Genomic DNA, 13,192 nt, shown 5'->3' with positions numbered 1-13,192 from the left:
TACATTTTGTATTCCTATGTAATCCCCCCTCCACTTCCTTTACTGGATCCAGTCTAACATTAAAAAGTTCATAAGTCTCATACAAACTTAAAAAAACAAAACAAAAAAAAAACCACACACACCACTACTGAACATGGAGTGATCTTAAGATTAGCAACCTCTCCCGTTAAAAGACCAAGTGAAAACTACCATCGTCAAGCCAGCTTGTGTGATCAATTAAACCCTTTTTTTGTGGATGAAGTGTCCATGATGCAATTAGCCAGCTTCCTTCATATGATGCCCCAGACCTTAGACTCCTCCCACCCATTTACAGGTTGCATTGACAAGCCCACCTGTACTGTAAGAACAGCTTTATTTAAAACACCTGCTCAACACCACTAGACAAAGTTGGTTTTCACTCCTTTTAATTCCATACATACAGTCAGTAAAAGATCACCTCTATGAATAACACTGCTCTTCAATTGACATTTTTGCAGAAAAGTGTGTGGGGGGGGAGAAATATATAGAGTTCTTCTGTAAGGCACACAGACTGGTTATAGATGTACAAAAACAATCAAGACAGTCTAGGAAGGCATTTTTAGTGAACAATTTAAATTGCTCTCAGCAGAAAAAAAAGTTATCTTTCCTGTGGGCAAACTGGTCATACTACCACTCTGAAGACATCATATTCTCCCTTATTGAAGTATATTAAATTTACTACATTTCTCAATGCAGGGTCTTCACAGTTTGGGCTTGGCCTGGAAGAAGTTCATAATGGCCTGCATGCACTCGTCAGAGAGCCATCGCTCTATCAGCCTCTCCACCTCGGCGTCATTCACAGCATGGAGTTTCTCCTTCTCCTTGCTGCGGATCAGCTGCTTCGACAGGGCCAGAGACTGAGTGAGGGAGAAGGACAGTGAAGGAACACTTGAGATGTTCACAAAGTGTGCAAGTGAGAATTCACAGCTAATGGGACAACTGAACAAAATGTCTAGCCCGGTGTTCAGGGACCCATACAGCCCACTATTTTTTTTTTGCATTTCATTTACTAATGCACTCAGGCCACGTAATCATAAGCCCCTAGCAACCTGGCTGAAGAGCATTTTCAGTTTCACTTCCAACATGATCCAACAGGTGTGACTTAAATGGAGAACACTCAACCAAACCTTCATTTACACAAATTATTTAAGTGATCTGACCCCAATGGCTGGAAACATGGCTGACTGTCCCGTTTCGGCCTGACCACTGACACCCCCCGTCAGCATCTGCCTTTTACTTGGAGGTCTACAGGACCAAAAACCCATTTGGGCTATCGTTAACGGTGCAGGCAGAAGTGGAGAGAGATTAGACTGTTCACTCATGGGTTGAGGCTCACAAGAATCAGCTTCCATTAATTGTTGGAAAGAACTTAAATGCCAAAAGAAACTATATAGAATGGATACAAGGCTAAACAAAAGCAAAAAGTGTAAGCACTTCATTTACACTAAAGACAAATACAGATGTCTAGAGAAAAATCCACTTACCTTTGGGGGTAATTTGGCATACGCCTTAAGCCTGGTCCACACCTCTGACTGAAAGCTGCCATCAGGAAAGACTTCCGTCACCAGTCCCAGGTTACATGCCTCGGTGGCAGTCACCTTCTTATTAAAGAGCAGCATCTCGCTGGCCTGAATGCAACAAACACCACAGTGCACGGTTGATCTGCTAATTATTGAACTGTGCAAAGCACCTGTGACTAATTTTATTGCATTAGCATGACATGGGAGCATCAAAATTGCAATCATGTTAACAGCAAAAATGTACCTGCAGCCACTATAAGTCAAGACAAAAGGTGTGCACCTTTGCGTTACCCATAATTTTAGGGAAGGTGTAAGAAGAGCAGCCCTCAGGACTCTGCCCCAGCTGGCTAAAGGGGGTGTGGAATGTTGCCTAAGGTTAGACCAGAATGAAGTCAAATCAATACAGCAGAGAACCAAACTACACAAAAGGTTTAGTTCCCTCCAAATATACCAATATGATCAGGACACAGTTAGCATAATCAGATAAAGTGTTAAATGAAAGGCAATGGGTGATACTCTATAACTTAACATGACAAAGTGATGAGAAGCAATTGAAGAGTTGCATTTTAAGCTGTCTTCAAATAAAACTGCTTAAAATGTGTTCATTTTTAAAATATGAAAGTATACCATGTGATTGGATGCAAAAATCTAATTGGTGGCTAGGTGTCACAATAGTGAAAATAGTGAGGCTGGATCAAACTGCTCACACTTTCTGTGGCATAGACAACATCAAAAAGGCCAAGTACTGTGACTGACACTCCCAAAGCTGGTCCATTTACAACAGCGATCAAAGGTTTGGGGAAATCAATGTAGGCCTTCACATAATGCCTGCAAATATAAGAACAAGAATTGCAAATAACTTTACATCTGGAGGTGGGAAAGAAAGTGTCTGGAATCAGGGGGAGCTTTACTTGAGTAACTCCCCAGAATCCTTAGCCATCTTTTCAATGCCCCCTTGTGGGATGCCAGTGAAGTTGTTCAGGTCATTACCACTGCAGTAGAAGTCACCACTGCCTACAGAGAAAGCATAAAAAAAAAAAATGCAAGTTGTCTAGAGTACAAACGATTCAACAATGCTCATGTTAATTATGTGTAGGTTTGCAGTACCAGTCATGACTGTAATAACAGAATCGTCTTTTCCAGCATGATGTAGAGCATCAATCAGTTCTTTATACATCTAAAAGAGGTTGTGAAAGATGAAGTCAAAATGTTCTCTGCAATATGCATAATGAAGCATGAAAAAACAGCAGGGGGAGAAAAAAATTGCTCAAATCACATGCATTTCAACAGTTAATTTATAGCTTATAAAAAGAATGCAACAGCAGAGAAAAGGATTGCCCAAGTTCTAATCATACATCCAAGGTGATAGCATTCTTCTTTTCTGGTCTGTTGAATCGGATGGTGGTGATGCCATCTTCTGTGGTGACCAATAAGGACTGAAAGGCCTGTGCACTTTCTGGGGGTGGTGTCGCCACAGCTGGTCCTTCTGCACTCACCAGGGACTTAATGAGGTCCACATACTGCTGCCTGGCCTCCTCCTAATGGCTCAAATGAGGTAAACAAGCAGCCAATCAAGTTTATTCTAAAGCCCCACCCCCACATTAACACCCATCCGATTTTAACAAACATGCAAAATCTTTAGCACACTGAATAGTAAGGCATAAAGACAAGCCTTGACAATTAAGCCTAAATGTTTGTCCATTAGAATGTATGGACATTCAAGAAAACTAACGCGTTTCTTCAAGTACTCTACCCTCACCTGTGACACAGACTCCAGTGACTTCCAGGCATCCCACTTTGCCTTGTTCACAAAATCTAACATTCCTGGTTTAGGTGTGTTACAGGGTCCCTGTGTGGCCTGCTCACATACACAAGAATGCAAATGGGTCAGCACAGAGCAAGAAACTGACTGATTTTTAAAAAAATAAATAAAAATTGGATCTCAAAGATTAAAGTATTAAATACTACAATTATTGCTGCCATTTGTCACAAGACATGTCTAAAAGTGACATGGCAAACACATCGTCCATCAGATCTCTTTGCCATTAGTTGCTGTAATGATAGTGCTCAGCCTGGTCTCACCTGTTTAAAGAGGGCATAAATCTTGAGTTTGACATGATTGCCAGGATCCTTCTTTAGTGTGCCAAGTTGAGCCTTGGCATTATTGAAGTCCTCCACTGATGCCCCCATCAATGCACCAGTGGTGTGAAGCTGAACACCAGGGATCCTAAACACCTGAGAAGCTCTATAAATGAACAAGCAGTACAGAATATTGGGTCACACTCAAATCTATTAGAATACAGCCATGGATTATACAGTGATCAGCCACATTAAAAACCAGACAGGTGACGATTGTCAATATACGAGGCACCCGTCGAGGGGTGGGATATATTGGCCATCACAAGAACAGAGTTCTTGAACTTGATGTCTAAGGCATGCAAAATAGGCAAGCATAAGGACCTGAGAAACGTTGACAAAAGGTCAGACTGTAACGATTAGACAACTGGGTCAGAGCAGGGTGTTCCTGGTGCGCTGCAGTTAGCACCTAGTGGACCAAGGAAGGACAATTGGTGAACTGGCAACAGGGTCCTGGGAGCCCTAGGCTCATTAATGCATGCGGAAAGTGAAAGCTAGCCTTCTGGTACAATACCACAGATGAGCTACTGCAGCTCAGATTCCTGAAAACGTTATTGCTGGCTAGGCCAAAAGGTATCAGAACACAGACCAGTCGCAGTGGCCATGACGACACCCGTCCACCTCTAAATGCACTTACGATGGGCACAGCAGCCTTAGAACTACAACATGGAGTAATGGAATGTGGCCTGATGACATTTCCTTGTACTCAGCCAGGTGTGTGGGAATCACTTACCCGGGCAACAGATGGAACCAGGATGCACTACGGGAAGAAAGCAAACTGACAGAGGCTGAGGGATGTGCTGGGCAATGTTCTGCTGGGAAACCTTAAGTCCTAGCATTCATGTGGATGTTACCATGACACCACCTACATAAACATTGCTGACAATGATGTTCCCTAAGGCCAGGGGCCTCCTTCAACTGATCAAACCATTTCTGAACTGTTTTGGCAGTGTGGCAGGATAGAAGAGCAAGGTACTCAAGGTGTTGACTCCAAATTCCCCAGATCTCAATCTGATAAAGTATCTGTGCAACGTGCTGGCAAAAGGCGCCCGATCCATGAAGGCCCGACGTCAACTTCCAGGACTTAAAAAGGTCTTGCTACCAGCTACTTTATGCGAGATACCTCAGCACACCTCTGGAGCAAGGTGGAATCTATGCCTCGACAGGGCAGCTGTTTTGGTAGCATGAGTGGGACCCACACGATATTAAGGATATGGTTTTAAGATTGCCAACATGTTAATGAAAACCTATAAATAATAATCTTAACAATCATCTAGGTTAGCCACTACACTGAGGCCAGTATTGCTGAGCATTAAATCCGAAAATAACCAGACTCGAACTTGTAACACAAAATACATGTTCGATAAATATAGAAACGCTACAAGAAAGCGTTAGCAGTAGGTAGCTAACTAGCTAGCCCTTAAGGCAACTAAATGTGGGGTCAAGTGCAAAGCTAAAGATTATCTAGACAAATAGTTAAAGCTATCTATCCGCTTTAGGAAACGAAAGTGTTGAAGCAGAACTACGCTTTGCCGTTTTCCGTTATGAGTAGGTTGCTAGATATTAATATCCGACTTACAAAGAGTAACAAAACGTTTAGCTGAAGCGCTTTCTGTCAACTAGCTAGCTAACCTAGGAAGTGTTTAGCTGAGTAATTTACCTAGCTAACATGTTAAGAAAACTAGGCTAACTAAGGCCAGCTTGGTAGATAGCCATTTTAGCGGACGCACTGACCCTCTCTCACCTAAAACTCTAGGAATGCTAGACATCTAGCTTATAAACATGACACCGAAGTGAAGTATTCCTCAAAATTTTAATTTCCTACCTGACAAACCTGAAAAGTCGCCACGGCGAAATAACCTTTATACCGCTTGCAGCCATAAGAACTCAATCCAAAGCCCAAAGACCTTCTGCTCGGAGTGCTATTCCGGTCAGCCACACACAACCTAACTACACTTTCTTTATTCGCCTATCTAAAGCGTGACGTGAGTTTCTTTCTTTTTTTTTTTTTTAAATCATTCACCCGTTACGTGTTATCACGTTGGGAAACGCCATCCTATTTGTTCTATGGTTTTCTCATATGGACAACACCTGCTTCTAATGAGAGCAGCAGGTGTTGCTGTCTAAGCCTAAAATCGTGTAAGTCTAGAGAAGACACCATAGGAGAATACTTAAGTTTAAGGAAGAACGATGCTACTGGGTTTCTTCTGGTTGAAGATTCCTTTTCTAAAGGATCTGCTAGAAAAGGTTAGGGCAGTCTCAGCTTACTACATAGCTGGGAGTTGGGGGCAAACTCACTCCTGGGGAGACCTCTCCTGTTCATTCCAGTTTAAGACTTGGATACACTGTTTGGAAGGCTGATTGGGAAACTCTGGATGTACTCTTATTTTCAGGTGTACATAGCTTGCTGATGTTTGTTAGGAGACTTTCACTCTCTCTGGATCTAAGATTTCTAGATGTATCTTAATGTCTCCATCTTTCTTTTGCATTTCCTGTATGTACCCAATGTCATGACAATGGATTACAGTGCAGCAGAATTAAAATATATGAATAATATGAGCATTCAAAATGGGCATTGATGCCATTCTTAGCATAGATTATCATCCTAGTTCAAACAGGTTTCAAATCCTTTGTTATATCTTTGGGGAGAAGTGATGCTCTCATCTGGCAGGCTGTATGTTTTTCTTCTGATATGTCTGGAGAATGGGATATTGGTGGACTCGGAGCTACTGCCATTCTCTACCCACCAACACTCCTCATGGTTATAAAGAATGTTCACACAAAACATCCATATTGGCACATTCAGCATCCTGGATGCTGATGTTGGTGCAGGGAAAACCAGTGCCTTTTGTACTCTCTGAACTCCCCTGTTCCTTCTGAATGCTAGCTATGGCACTTCTTTTAAAGTTCAAAGTTTGTTTTTTTGTTTGTTTTTTGGTCAGTCATACATAGTATAACTGGCAGTGAAATGCCTTTTGTAACTGCTCTGTCTGTGGCTGATACAGGGAAATGGATGTGGATTAATGAATAAATAAATGTCATGAAGAAGGAATGTATAATATGCATATATACAATGTAAAATTTCCAGTTTTTATGATGTTATTGTGGACATATACTGATTATTCCCATCAGTTCCATTGGTTTCCCTGATTCAGAGCCTGGATGGCCTGCAGGAAGAAGCAGCTTCTCAGTCTCTCTGTGTTGGTCTTCAGGGAGTGAAAGTGCTTCCTTGACCTCAACAGGGAGAAGAGCCTATTGTTGGGATGGGTGGGGTCCTTCACAATCCTCCTAACCTTGGTACGGCACTGATTATAATGTATGGTATGCAGGTCAGGAAGTTCCATATGAGTGATGTGCTCTATTGAATGCAGCACCCTCTGGAGCGCATATCTGTCCTTCTTGTTTCATTTACAGCAGCAAAGACCAATTTGGCATGCATGGTTTACTTGTGATTTAGCTATTTAAATATCAATTTAAATATCTTCACAGCAGTAAAGTTTTAAGTCCTTAAGAGTCAAATGCGTGCTGTTTAAAATGTAAACTTAGTGTTTAAATTGTTCTCAAATCTCAGCTTGACATACTCTTCCTTTCCTCCAGAGAGAAATGGTACCAGTAGGTGGCAGTAAAACTAACTGAAAATGTGTTGCACCTCTGCCAATAGTGGGCAGATTGTAGAGGGCAAGTTGTACCCGTTTGATTCCATGTTTCACTTCGGGGGGTGGGGGGGAGAGAGAAAGTATCTCACCAACACAACTGCTAACTTTTCACTTCCTTTTCAGTGATTTAATAAGATGCTAGACATAATGAATATAACAACAGTTTAAAGAGAAAAATCAATTAAAAAAAATGAAAAAATCAACAATAAACCTTCAAATTGGAATTGTCTAGTCCAACTTTCTAGGTCTTAGTCTTGTCCTGAGGTGTGTACGTGTCCGAGACCCACCCTGCAAGAGAATGTCCATTAAGGGCAACGGAGAAGTAGTTGGCTGGGGTGGAGGTGTGGTAGGCTACAGCAGGGGACATCAGGGGGTGGTGGGAGTAGCCGTGGCAGCTGAGACGGGTAGAGGCTCAGTGACATCACGGCATCCCTCAAGACAACATTCCCTGATGGAACAGAGCCGACAAACATTTCAAAATGCTTCTCGTTGTCTCAGCGAATAATCCCAGTAGTCAGATAGGAATGGGCCGGCTGGACCATCTTTAGGAGCACCTCAGCATCTGTTTGATGTGTTGAAACTACCAAAATTAATTTCCCATACTGAAATACCACGATTTATCTAATTATATGCCATTTTTAAAATGTTAATGAAGTGAACTTTATGCTTTGCTAGCGACATTTCACATTTCTATACCAATGTATATACTAATGTTTAAAGTACTTTTTAAATTTTGTTTTGCTTGAACTACCAGAACCACTTGATTAAAGCTGCTCTGAGCATCTCTCAGAGGTCTGTCCTGCAAATAACTTGATTCACAAGACGTGCCGTTTTCCCCATAATGTTCTAAATTAAAGCCTACTTACTTCATTGTACCAACCATTTCATAATATCAGATGAAAACATTTTTACGTTTTTATAATAACCAATCAAGAAGCGTTGAGAAAATGCCCTTCCAAGGTACCGGGCAAAACTCTGAAAGCTCCGAAAATGAGACCGTTACCGCCTGCTCACGGACAACCTGCTGCTCCAGAGAGAACAGCCTTACACACACAGCATTAACTGATAAAAGCAACACAGAAAAAAACCCAACCCAACCAAACCCCCCCCCCCCCCCACACACACAAAAAAAAAAAAAAAAAAAAAAGGTGATTGCATTTCTGCAATGGCATGCAAAGTACTGTGGTCGCTGTGGGCGGGGAGCACGAGCTGAAAACTGAGAACGGGATAGCGCGTGCTGAAGGATTCTCGGAGAACGACCTTGTAAAAGTGCGCTCGAGCTCAACTGTTCGCACAGTTACAGCGTAACGAGTCGAATTCGTTCACCAAGACAGAATGAGAGAAATAGTTCACGTACAAGCCGGGCAGTGCGGCAACCAGATAGGGACAAAGGTAGGCGCGATGAGCTCATGTATCTCACGTCTTCTAAACAGCGCCATAGACTTCTAAAAAAGGTCTGTAGACCGGTAAGACGTTTTAGTCAGATTCACCCTAAGCTGATCGCCTAAGGTTTGAATCGCCTTTTTTTTAATCACAAACATTCTTAATTCTTAATGAATTGGTGAAACAAGATTTGATTTAATGTCTTTATCTAGTCACGCTTGTGTAATGGGATGATCAGCTGCTTCAAGGGTGTGGCGAGAAGTGGTCTTCTGTGCTAGACTTTCTGAAGAACTTCTGTGCCTCTGTAGCCAAAGTAACTCATATGAATGCAGAATTCATAAATTGTTTCGTGTGGATTTTCTTTCCCGCGGTGTAAGTGTGGTTGATCTTTGTTGTGCTGGTGGTACATTTAGTTCTGGGAAGTTATAAGCGATGAGCACGGAATTGATCCAGCTGGAAACTATGTCGGTGACTCAAGCCTTCAACTTGAAAGAATTAATGTATACTACAACGAGGCGTCATGTGAGTAGTGTGTGTGTGTGTGTGTGTGTGTGTGTGTGTGTGTGTGTGTGTGTGTGTGTGTGTACGTATGAATCAGCGTTCTTGGTGAACTTCCCTTTCACCACATACCACTGCACCTCCAACCCTCACACAAAGACTGACCACAAGCTTGGTGTCATTCTAAAGGAATTTGTTTGGATGCTTCAACTTTATTTTAAGATGTTTTCAAAACAGTTGAATGTGGCCTTAAGTTTCAACACTGAACAACCATATAGATATCATGAGAATATCCTGTATACTCTGTTTCTGATATATTCTGTTTGTGTATGAAAATAAACGGTTTAAACTTCATATAGCCTACTGAATGGAATAACGTGGCTTGGTTGTGTGTGCACTGTTTTCAGCCCATAAGTTTGTTCCTCGAGCAGTGCTGCTGGACCTGGAGCCAGGAACTATGGACAGCGTTCGCTCCGGTGCATTTGGAGAGCTTTTTAGGCCAGACAACTTCATCTTTGGTGAGGTTTCCTTCTATAGGAGGCAGTCCACTGTCCTTGTTCTCAGATATTTGCTTTGTGATGTCTGACCTGGCTCTTATATTTGTTTTTTTTTTGTTTTTTTTTATTTTTATGTTCTTCATTAATCCAGTGGCCCATTTCCTTTTTAAATGCAGTTAGTTATAGTTAAACGTTTAGACCTAAAGGTTTATTATTAAAGTTTTATTAGACATAAAGGTTTGCTTATAGATTAAAATTGTGTAGACATATTGAGCAACATGTCATTTGCTGAAATCCAGATGGATTCTTTTTTTTTTCTGTTCAGGAAGGAGCAAACACATAATAGATATCTGAAAGCAATCACTTTGGAATTCCAGGTACAGTGTAGTCAGATTTTTTTTACTCTTGTTTTTGTTTTTGTTTTTACCCTGACAAATGGATCTAGTTGTGGTGATTCAGTGATTCAAGGTGATGCATAAAAGTGTGTGCAGCACTCCAGAGATAACCTGTCCATCAGCATTTAAGACAGCTGTAAACCTATAGCTACTCCAGCCTTTTTAATTATACAAAAAACAAACTGCATCAGTGATTGGCAGGATGAAAAACATTGTACATTGTGATTGTGAGATGTGTATAGGATACCCTCAGTATTGCCAAGGGCTTATATCAAGAAGTAAAAAAAAACTCAACTAAATTTGTATAAATCACCATGCTGAAAGAGTTCTTGACAGAAGCATTGTCTCTTTTATTGCTTCTTTATAATGGATTTTAGAGTCCCTTACACTCAGCTCTGATGACTAACAAAAGTAGAAAAAAACAAAAGGTATTTGCAAGTTCCATAAGCCACATCATTAGAGACAGCATCACGGTTATTTATTAACAGGCAAAATCAATGCTCTGTAAAATCCTAGTATTTCACCCGGCGTGCCCTCAGAAAGAGTTGGGATTTTCACAGTGAAACCCACTCCTCAGGGCTTGTCCACATTTGTGCTCTTTGCTCCAGAACCTGATTACTATGCTAATGTAAGTTGGAAGCAGAATTAAATTGAACACGTGGACTGGTAAAAAGTCCCTAGAGACTGGATGACCTCTGGTTTGGGGATGATAATAGTCCATATTCAGCATCCACCCAAATTCTAGTGGTAACGTTTCCATATTTTTAAACGTAATCAAGGATCCATGCTCTGTTCATTACTGTACCAAATCCCACATTAGCATGTGCTGTAATTTAAAATACAGCTTGGTTTAATACTGATTTTTGAAAAAAAAAAAGAAAAAAAAAAGCGCTCATATGCTTAGAATGCCAAGAAGAACCCATTAAAACAGTGACCAAGGACTGGTACCAACTTCTCTTATATATTATTATATATTATTATGTATATGTTGTGAAGGTTGTGTTGTCGATTCAAGTTGAAATGTTTTAAGAGTAGCCAGGCTGTCCATTATTTATTTGCCTTTATACTTGAATACTTTTCATAGGCCTGGGCCACTGTCTACATGTTTCTGTGAGGTATCCAACTGGATTTTCTACAATGCAGATATAAATGAATGGGAAAACTATAATGCCATAGACCCTTAGCCTCTGCCACTTGTAGTATCCATTTGAATCTAACAGATGAGCGTGCATAGTATACATTTGCACATTTTTTAACTACCCAAAGTGGCAGACTTTACATTGAACATGCTCTTTTCAGAGTCATTGAACACAACGGTGAGTTCAGTGCAGGAGTTCAGCATGAACTCTCGCCTTGATATCCGGATCAGCCATAAGCTGCATACACAGCCATGTTTATCAGATTTTTCTTCAAAAGTGCACAGATGTCTGGAACTCTACCACACAGCCATGCATCCCAAACACAAATTTCACATCCGCTCTACTCTGCGTGATTAATGGGGAACAATTGGCGCCTGGCTCTCGCTAAGCGCTAGCAGGGGGAGGGGGTGGGCGGAGATTGGGTTTCATTTTTGCTGCCTGACTCTTCTCCGCTGTCTGCTGTTCGTTTCTGGCACAGGGCAGACAGGTGCAGGGAATAACTGGGCGAAGGGCCACTACACAGAGGGAGCGGAGCTAGTGGACTCTGTGCTGGATGTGGTGAGGAAAGAGTGCGAGCACTGTGACTGTCTGCAGGGCTTCCAGCTCACGCACTCGCTGGGCGGCGGCACAGGCTCGGGCATGGGCACCCTGCTCATCAGCAAGGTCCGCGAGGAGTACCCCGACCGCATCATGAACACCTTCAGCGTGATGCCCTCGCCCAAGGTGTCCGACACGGTGGTGGAGCCCTACAACGCCACGCTGTCTGTGCACCAGCTGGTGGAGAACACGGACGAGACCTACTGCATCGACAACGAGGCGCTCTACGACATCTGCTTCCGCACGCTCAAGCTGGCCACGCCCACCTACGGCGACCTCAACCACCTGGTGTCTGCCACCATGAGCGGGGTCACCACCTCCTTGCGCTTTCCCGGGCAGCTAAACGCTGACCTGCGCAAGCTGGCCGTCAACATGGTGCCCTTCCCCCGCCTGCATTTCTTTATGCCAGGCTTCGCCCCGCTGACAGCACGAGGTAGTCAGCAGTACCGCGCCCTCACAGTGCCCGAGCTCACGCAGCAGATGTTCGATGCAAAGAACATGATGGCAGCGTGTGACCCACGCCACGGCCGCTACCTCACCGTGGCGACAGTGTTCCGCGGGCCCATGTCCATGAAGGAGGTGGATGAGCAGATGCTGGCCATCCAGAACAAGAATAGCAGCTACTTTGTAGAGTGGATCCCCAACAACGTCAAGGTGGCCGTCTGTGACATCCCACCGAGGGGACTCAAGATGGCCTCCACCTTCATCGGCAACAGCACAGCGATCCAGGAGTTGTTTAAGCGGATCTCGGAGCAGTTCTCTGCCATGTTCCGCCGCAAAGCCTTCCTGCACTGGTTCACGGGTGAGGGCATGGATGAGATGGAGTTCACCGAGGCCGAGAGTAACATGAACGACCTGGTGTCTGAGTACCAGCAGTACCAGGAGGCCACAGCCAATGATGGAGAAGATGCATTTGAGGAGGATGAAGAGGAAGACAATGATTGAACAATGCAAGGTGCTGTTTGTAGCCCTGCATACACCCATTATGAATGATGTATTTCCTTAAACTGTGATTTTTCTTGTTTTTTTATTTTTATTATTTTTATTTTTTGATTGCAATCCTAGTCTAGACTAGGAGAGGAGTGATTGCAATAAATATTATTGGAAGAGCTAATATGTCTTTTATTTATTTTTTTCTTATAACGGTGGTGAAATAATATGAATTAAACATCATCAAAGAGTTAGTGATTACATTTCATTAAGTAGTCCTGATTACCATTACTATTGCAATCACATATGAGCAGAGCAACAGTTAATTTAATCACTAATTACTCCATGCCTACATGAGGTGAACAGAAATTATTCTGTTTAGAAATGTAATGGCCATATAATATGACTTTGATGGGTTCAAGT

General features: G+C 42.4%; 2 protein-coding genes across 4 annotated transcripts; one reads left to right on the top strand and one right to left on the bottom strand.

Annotated features, from left to right (window-relative positions):
• Positions 1-387: 387 nt before the first annotated feature.
• eci2 (enoyl-CoA delta isomerase 2) lies at positions 388-5,743 on the bottom strand. 3 transcript variants are annotated; one of them, XM_027013293.2, is made up of 10 exons: positions 5,509-5,743; positions 3,621-3,783; positions 3,298-3,396; positions 2,894-3,076; positions 2,646-2,715; positions 2,450-2,552; positions 2,246-2,366; positions 1,819-1,908; positions 1,503-1,646; positions 388-875 (listed from the first exon to the last, which is right to left on the bottom strand). In XM_027013293.2, exons 1-10 carry the CDS (start codon positions 5,553-5,555, stop codon positions 720-722), a joined length of 1,176 nt encoding a protein of 391 aa, XP_026869094.2. In that variant the 5' UTR covers positions 5,556-5,743; the 3' UTR covers positions 388-719. The 3 variants fall into 3 exon arrangements, with proteins under 3 accessions (XP_026869094.2, XP_026869093.2, XP_035386986.1); XM_027013292.2 differs by having other exon boundaries at positions 5,500-5,695; XM_035531093.1 differs by lacking the exon at positions 5,509-5,743 and adding an exon at positions 3,999-4,084.
• Positions 5,744-8,512: 2,769 nt separating this feature from the next.
• tubb6 (tubulin, beta 6 class V) lies at positions 8,513-12,953 on the top strand. The gene is made up of 4 exons (XM_027013283.2): positions 8,513-8,722; positions 9,127-9,235; positions 9,619-9,729; positions 11,721-12,953. Exons 1-4 carry the CDS (start codon positions 8,666-8,668, stop codon positions 12,782-12,784), a joined length of 1,341 nt encoding a protein of 446 aa, XP_026869084.1. The 5' UTR covers positions 8,513-8,665; the 3' UTR covers positions 12,785-12,953.
• The last annotated feature ends 239 nt before the right edge of the window (positions 12,954-13,192 follow it).

Source organism: Electrophorus electricus, chromosome 10 (genome assembly GCF_013358815.1).
Source record: "Electrophorus electricus isolate fEleEle1 chromosome 10, fEleEle1.pri, whole genome shotgun sequence".
NCBI lineage: Eukaryota > Metazoa > Chordata > Actinopteri > Gymnotiformes > Gymnotidae > Electrophorus > Electrophorus electricus.
The sequence above is the reverse complement of the archived record's forward strand: the minus strand, read 5'-3'. Positions and strand labels throughout refer to the sequence as shown.

Excerpts from the sequence above, each read along its gene's own strand:
- tubb6 (XM_027013283.2), top strand. The coding sequence starts at position 8,666 with ATGAGAGAAATAGTTCACGTACAAGCCGGGCAGTGCGGCAACCAGATA. Across the intron at positions 8,723-9,126 it reads GCAACCAGATAGGGACAAAG|TTCTGGGAAGTTATAAGCGA; the intron begins GTAGGCGCGATG and ends TGGTACATTTAG. Across the intron at positions 9,730-11,720 it reads GCCAGACAACTTCATCTTTG|GGCAGACAGGTGCAGGGAAT; the intron begins GTGAGGTTTCCT and ends TTTCTGGCACAG.
- eci2 (XM_027013292.2), bottom strand. The coding sequence starts at position 5,555 with ATGGCTGCAAGCGGTATAAAGGTTATTTCGCCGTGGCGACTTTTCAGG. Across the intron at positions 3,397-3,620 it reads TTTATGCCCTCTTTAAACAG|GCCACACAGGGACCCTGTAA; the intron begins GTGAGACCAGGC and ends GTATGTGAGCAG. Across the intron at positions 1,647-1,818 it reads AAATTATGGGTAACGCAAAG|GCCAGCGAGATGCTGCTCTT; the intron begins GTGCACACCTTT and ends TGTTGCATTCAG.